Genomic DNA, 7,535 nt, shown 5'->3' with positions numbered 1-7,535 from the left:
CAACTTCAGGAACACCCCAACAAAACCTACTCTCTTCTTTCACCACCGTGGATGCTTGCATTTAGGCGGCTTCACCCAGGCTTGGTAGTTTATTTCACTAATAATTTACGTTTGCAATGTCCCCGCTCCAATTATTTATTTGCTGAGTTCTTAGGTTGCCGCGCGTTATGTATTTCTCGATGTCCTTTGAAATTGATATAAATTATATTTTCGGGTTCCCTGGTTACCGGTACAGTAGTTTGTTTCTGCAACTTCTCGGATGGGCTGACTTTTGTATACGCAGTGGCCTCGCCTGACGTCATCAAAACGTCAAGGACACATTGATTGATGGCTTCCCTCGAGGTCTGTGCGTGACCACGGGTACAGTAAGGCACTTCTAAATTTGCCAGTTCACGCGCAACCACATCTGCAACAATGGCCTCCGTCACTGCTGACTACAAGCTCTTCACGCCGCTCAAGCTCGGCGACGACCTCGAGCTGAAGAACCGCATCGTGTTCGGCCCGCTCAGCCGTGGTCGTGCCAATGCTGACCGCGTGCCTTCCGAGAACAACGAGATCTACTACGAGCAGCGCGCAGGTGCCGGTCTGATCATCTCGGAAGCCACCGGCATCTCCGAGCAGGGCTACGGCTGGTACAATGCCGCAGCCTGCTACAATGACGCCCACGTGAAAGGCTGGAAGCGCGTGACCGAGCGCGTACACAAGAAGGGCGGCAAAATCTTCATGCAGATGTGGCATATGGGTCGTCAGAGCCACTCGAGTTTCAATCCAAAGGGCGAGATCGTGTCCGCTTCGGCACTGCGTCTTGAACGTGGCCACACGCGTGATGCGAACTACCAATCGCAGGACTACGAGACTCCACGTGCACTCGAGACGGATGAGATCCCCGGTGTGGTAGAGTCGTACCGTCACGGTGCCGAGTTGGCGCTCAAAGCGGGTTTTGACGGTGTGGAGATCCACGGTGCCAATGGCTATCTGGTCGACCAGTTCTTGCAGTCGGTCACTAACAAACGTACGGACAAATACGGCGGCTCGTTCGAGAACCGTGCGCGTCTTCTGATGGAGATCGTGGAAGCTGTGAAGACAGCCGTGCCGGCGCATCGTATCGGTGTTCGTCTTGCGCCTAACGGTGCATTTGCTGGCATGGGCAGCGAGGACAACTACGAGATGTTCAAGTACACGATGGAGCGTCTGAGTACATACGGCCTGGGGTATCTTGCCATTCTGGACGGCTTCGGCTTCGGCTACACGGACAAGTGCCGTCTCACCACTGCGCTCGATGCCAAGACGGCATTCAAGGGCATCGTCATGGCCAACAACAACTACACTCGCGATCTTGCTGAAGGCGCAATTCGCACTGGAACAGTGGACATGGTGGGATTCGGACGCCTGTACATCTCGAACCCGGACCTGGCTGAACGCTTCCAGAACGACTGGCCCGTGACGCCAGAGGCTGGACACGAGGTGTACTACAACTCGGCGCTGGGCGGCAAGGGCTACAACGACTTCCCCACTTATCAGCCAAGTCCTTAGGTCAATACAGGCAACATATAACTTGCACTGGTTGGCAACATATACGACAAATACAAAACCCTTTTTTTTCTTTCGAGAAAGTTTGCAAACTGCTTTTGCATCTTACGCAAAATGAAAGATTCATTTTTTCCAGTTTGACGCAACACTTTTGTGGCAGTCGCGCTTACAGCTGCACGTAAATAGCAGATTGGTCCTTTGCCTTGTTGCTTGTTGCCGCACCATCATTCTTCATTTTCTGTCGCTTTGGCCGCTGTTGCGGTAGTTGCTGCGTGTCCATTGGGATGAGGCTGAACTCGACATTCACAGCCTCGCCGCTATCATCCGTCACCACCGATGCGGTCACGTTCACAACCACTTCGTCTTTACCCGTAGCGGACGCTTTCACCAGCACACTCAGAGACTGTTTCGTCTCACGCAGCTTCGTCATGATGGCATCTAGTTTCTCCTGGTCCGCACAGATATACGGCCGCAGCGTCTTCTTCTTCTTCAACGCGAGCTCCGACAGTCCCGTAAACGTGACAAACGCGGCGTTGAACATGACCGTCTTCATGTCCATGTCCACGACCACCCGAGGCGTCGTGGTCTTCTCAAATACGCCACTCACAGCCCTGTCAACTACGCCTTGACCTTTGTATGTCTGAGTACGGAAGATCTCGGCCTGTTTCTCGGCGCGCTCGGCCTTCTGCTGAGCGATCACCAGGTCGCCGCGCAGCATCTCAATGTAGTGCGACGTGTTGTCCAGAACGGACTGTTTGTTCTTCTTGGTCTGTACGCCGGCCTCATCCAGCAGCATTTTAAGCTGCGTTATGCGTTCATTGAGCTTAAACATGCGTTGTTTCTCCTTCATATTCAGCTCCTCACGCGAACGCTTGGCACTGCTGTTCGTGGATGGCGTGGGGCTGGCGGGAGGCTGATAATCCGATGACACGTGCAGAGCGGCCGGCGGCGGGTAGTACGGCGCACCGTGCTCATACTTGACGACGTTGTGCTGTGGGTGCATGAGCGGGTTGTAGCCCCCCAGCAACGCCTGGGGATGCGCATAGAGCCTGGGACGCGCGTCATTGGGCTGCTGGTCGTAACGCATGTTGCTGAGGCGTTGCAGTTAGACGGATGGTTTGGCAGCTCGGCAATTGCCTAAAGGTGTATGAAACTGTAAAGCGAAAAGAGTCTAACTGGCACAAGGAAGTGAGTATTTTGCCCGACTGGCTAACCGACTATACAATTATACTCCCCAACATGCATAAAATGGACTTAGCCGACGGTCTTGGCAACACTCGCTCGGAATTAATTTCTATTCCCAGACACAGCGCCTTGCCGAGTCGAGGACTTAGAGACCGGGGTGGGGCAGGCCGCGCAGCGGCGCCCCCCGAGCGCAGCGCAGCAAGCGAAGAGAGGGGCGGGCCCACGGCTATAAGTCCGCAGACGAGTGCAAACGCGCTAGTGTCCTACCTTTACTCCAATTTAACCGTACTATACTTTCTGTACACGTATAAAAGTCGATGCTATGTTACCTCAGTCGGGCAAAATAACGAGTGCCTATTTATAAACTGTTTTCGAAAAGGCACTCCAGACTGGGTAACAAGAGACAGTACAATTTACACCAGAATACACCCGATTAGCATGCCCGAATATGCCAGACTCAGGAAGAGCCGGACACGGCATCAGCTGATGTGTCTTCGGGAGTATACGTATAACCGGAAGCTCGATGTCTGTCGGTTTCGAAACTTATATCTGCAAGACATTCACTGCGCTGGGGATATCTAACTCTCAAGACAAAGTGCAGGGTGAATAACCCGGAGGTAGTCATGCCATCGACACACACAAACAAAAGACCAAATCATTGAAAACTTGTTCAGCTAAATGCACATGCAGAGATACCGATAGCGTAGATACTGCAGCTCCTTTCTACATAGCGCACGCATAGTAGTAGCACCGGCAAATATCTCGAATGCCAACAGCATGTACATGCCACAATTGTAGCTATCGACCTGCACTCCAAGATCACTTTCGTACATTCGGACTCGGTACTTTCTCGGGGCGAAGTCTGGTAGCATCGTCACCAATTTGTCAGCAAGGGGGCGAACCTTCACTCCGTAGCTGGAATTCATCGGTTCGTAGACTAATACGTCTTTACATGTCCGGTCAATTATGACAGAGCACCAGTGATTCTTGCCGCAGATGATCGGAATCAACATCTTCTCACCCGTAACACCTACAAACACGCCCTTCATCGTATAGATCGATAAATAGCCATTCATAACGTTCCCCGCGATGGACGTGTCGACTCCAATCGTGTCTACTCTTTCTGCAAACAGCTTCAGCACTAAAGTGTTAGCGGTGCAATCACCCAAGGGCGACTTGCCAACGAGCTCCAGCGCTTCCGCCTACATTCAAGAAGATGTTATCAGCGCTAGTAAACTCATTGTATCAATAAATGTACGTTAACTGTACCTGCACGGACAGAAGTGGGATGGCCTTCAGCTTAGCAAGTATATCTGGGTCTGGATCAACTTGGAAATGCTCGGGCATCTGTAGAGTGAATCAATAGTCTCGATCCAGTTTATAGCTTTGTCTACGTGTTGTATGCTTTTCATCGCCCTGTGCCACTTTTTCATTACACCCAACGTCTCGGTAGTGTATGCTCCAACACCGATTACTTCCACCGCAATTTCTTGTTCGCCTAGATTTACACCCGATGAATCTTTACGTTCTTCTACAGGGCTGAGACTTGGCGCTGCACTTCTCAATGAAGTCCTTGCGAAATACACGAGTTATGGATTCGACAGGATAAATTTTCTTCGCCGGTGGTAAGCTCGCTCTCTCGTGGGCTACAGGAGCCCTGGGAGTTTTACTGAACTCATACAGCTTGAATCGCGATAGGGTAGCGGCAGATGTATCGTATGTAGGCACGCCTTCTACAGCATCTCGCACTGTAGCCAGGCTCAAATTCGCCGCGTACAAGTCTGAGTCCTCCTGGACGATCGTGGCATTCTTTCTACGAGCAGCTTTCTTCGACTTTGCTGTTTGCTTTGGGCGCCCGCGGAATCTAGGAGGGCTCGCTACGTGAAATTCTTCATTCCCTACTTTTGGGAGAGTTGATGTCAACTCTCGATTTTTCGATTCAAGATGTTTGCCAGACTGAGTGCCAGACTCGCCAGACTGAGTGCCAGAGTCGCCAGACTGAGTGCCAGACTCGCCAGACTGAGTGCCAGACTCGCCAGACTGGATGCCAGACTCGCCAGACTGGATGCCAGACTCGCCAGACTGGATGTCAGACTCCTCGACTTGGCTGTTCTCAATGGCTGAACTCGCTTCAGCTGGCTGGGTAGAAGGAGGAGAGTCTGATAGCTGATCGTTTTGGTTTTGACTGAATAAGGTGCCGAAGTCACAATGCTTGAACCGACGAGCAACATCCTTCAGATACTCCATCGCTTCTCGGTATTGTGCCATTCCCAATTCAGACATCGAACCACAAATTTCACTAGCGATAGGCAGCGCCTCACGATACTTGCGGTTTGAGTCCCAAGGTCGATCATCCGTCGCCACAACCCGACGAATAGCGAAAGATTCCATAGACGTACAGTTGTCACTTGAGCTCTCGAACTCTATCGAGGACCTAACAGAAGACAATATTCACCGACGATTGAGAAGTTGTGTCGGGATAACAGTTTCTTTGCCGAGTGCTCTTCTCAGAAAGAGAACATGACGACACGGCAGCAAACGCGTGCTCATAAAGAGGCACGAACAAGTCCAGTTTGCCTCAGAAATAGTATACTCGGTCTCACTTTCGTCAAGGGCATCTTCCTCGGTGCTTGTGCTCTTCACAATATAGACGCCCGGGCTCCGTTCCGAAAAATTGTATGATGCACGGCCAAATGCGTATACGTATTGGTCTTGTATCAGCTCGCACGCGTGTTCGCTGACAAGGTTAGCCACGAGAGTCATTTCTTGGTCGTATCCAACATGCTGAATGTTAACCTTCTTGTAGACTTCATCCATGAAACGTCGTTCTTGAAGCGTTTGATAGTACATGATAGACGCAATGCATTCGTCCACAGCCATGAACAAATTTACCCACTCTTTTAACTGCTTCCAGGATGCCTCCAATCTATTATTGGTGTTATTGCCGAGAGTGACGGTGTTTTGCCGCTTGTGTGCACACCATAACTTACGACAATTATCCCAGTTTTTGATGAAATAGGCAGCAAACGGGTGGGTGGTGGCTTCATTTGTCGTAGCAGCCACATCCGCGGGTTCAACGGAGTTTGGAGCCGGATTCTGCCCGACTGGAGCCAGATTCACCCCGACCGAAGTGGGGGTCGATCTGTCCTGCCCGATTGAATCTAAAGACCTTAAACGACCAACCTCGCACACATGCAGCATGTACCGGAAATGCCCCATGTGTTCCTTCTCCGTCTTCGCGTATACCAGGAGGTCCATGAGCCCTCGCAGCTGATCCCTCTCCCACGTGTTGCAGCCGTAATCCGATAATGAAATTTCCTTCCTCAAGTACTTTAATACGTGAAACTGGCAGAGTAGAATAGTCACGCCGGGGAATGCTGTCTTCAAACCAGAAAGCTCCGTGAAGTCCTTGTCGATGAGCACGCACTGAAGACGCGTCCAAGCCGGGTTATTCGTCTTAAATTCTTCCAGTGCAGTCAACAATGTTCTCCACTGCTCGTTGTGGAGTAGGGCATGCTGCACAAACTGGCCTTTTCCAAAAGTGTCGTGTGCCATGAAAGAGAAGACCTTGTACTTGGATCGATTGGTTCCATGCGTTGCGTCAATTAGAAGTACCTCCGGAAATTGAGAGAAGATCGATCGCATGTGTTTGGTTTGAAGCGTAATACAGGTTGCCAATTTCTAACATAATGAAACGGTTAGATAGGCAATAACGAAATTAAATTTGAAACATAAACGTCGTATATCATACCTTTTCTCCCACATCGTCCACGAAGATGCGCCCCACGTTGCCAGGAACATCACCAGATTCGGACATCCACTTCTTTAACCGCTTTGAACTAGAGGTTGGGATCAATCCTTGCTCGCGAGCCTTCAATTTGCGAACCAAATTATGAACATCCTGCGGCTTCGGATTGCTATCGGAATTGTCCTTGATAAACTTGAGAATGCTTGTCTTTTTCGCGCCAGCCTTGCGGAGCTCGTCCACTGTCTCTAAAGCACTCTCATCGAGGGTCACACGGTTGGACGAGTGGCTTTTGAAAGCGTACTCGTTCAATGTGTGGTTGTGCTCAAGGTGGCACTTCGTAATCATTAGAGCAAATGTATGGGTAGCTTTGTTGATCTCTTGAACGCACACATTGATCTGAAAACAATGAAATATTGCCAACAGATATTAGCAAATTTGTCCGATCAAACCAGTCAGTACCCAATCATACCATCCATGCCAGATTGAACCAGACCAAGCCCGAATGAACCAGACCATGCCCGATTGAATCTGGCTTCGCCTAATTGATCATGTATCTTGCAAAGCACACCCGACATTCTAATTTGCAGCAGCAACATACCTGGGCAGAGCATCCAGAAGCTCGACTCTCCTGACGAGGCCTCTTACTTGTGGCTTGCGATCGGAATTCACCGTAATGCGTACACACGTATGTTTTTGCGTACTGGTCCCACTCGTCGGGAATCTTACAAGCCTTGGATCCCTGGGCATCTATCCGAGCATTCCGTACTGGAACTGAGGTTTCGTTCTGGTACGGTAGATCTAATATTGTACCGATAACATGCCAACCAATTAGCTTAGATAACACTGAATATAATTAAAGAAAAGCTTCTCAACTGTACCTGGAACGACCGAGCTTGGTACTGCGCGAAGTATGCCTCGAATTCTTCCCACGACCTGAACTGCGTCTCCCCCGGAGGCGGAGCGATGACACAGACTGGTCCGGCTTCCTCGCTAGCGCTGCTCGTCCCCGTCGTCCCACACGAGGTGAGCTTAGTGACGGCTCCCACTCACTCAAAGAGCCGCCGGATGCGGC

The 7,535-nt window shown here is 50.7% G+C and overlaps 1 protein-coding gene across 1 annotated transcript; it reads left to right on the top strand.

Annotated features, from left to right (window-relative positions):
* Window positions 1-414: 414 nt before the first annotated feature.
* Window positions 415-1,533, top strand: PITG_12788 (12-oxophytodienoate reductase, putative; the record flags this gene model as incomplete). The annotated part of the gene is made up of 1 exon (XM_002900129.1): window positions 415-1,533. One exon carries the CDS (start codon window positions 415-417, stop codon window positions 1,531-1,533), a length of 1,119 nt encoding a protein of 372 aa, XP_002900175.1.
* Between the last annotated feature and the right edge of the window lie 6,002 nt (window positions 1,534-7,535).

Source organism: Phytophthora infestans, genomic scaffold (genome assembly GCF_000142945.1).
Source record: "Phytophthora infestans T30-4 supercont1.27 genomic scaffold, whole genome shotgun sequence".
Lineage (NCBI taxonomy): Eukaryota > Oomycota > Peronosporomycetes > Peronosporales > Peronosporaceae > Phytophthora > Phytophthora infestans.
Note: the sequence above shows the minus strand (reverse complement) of the source record. Positions and strands in the feature narration are given on the sequence as shown.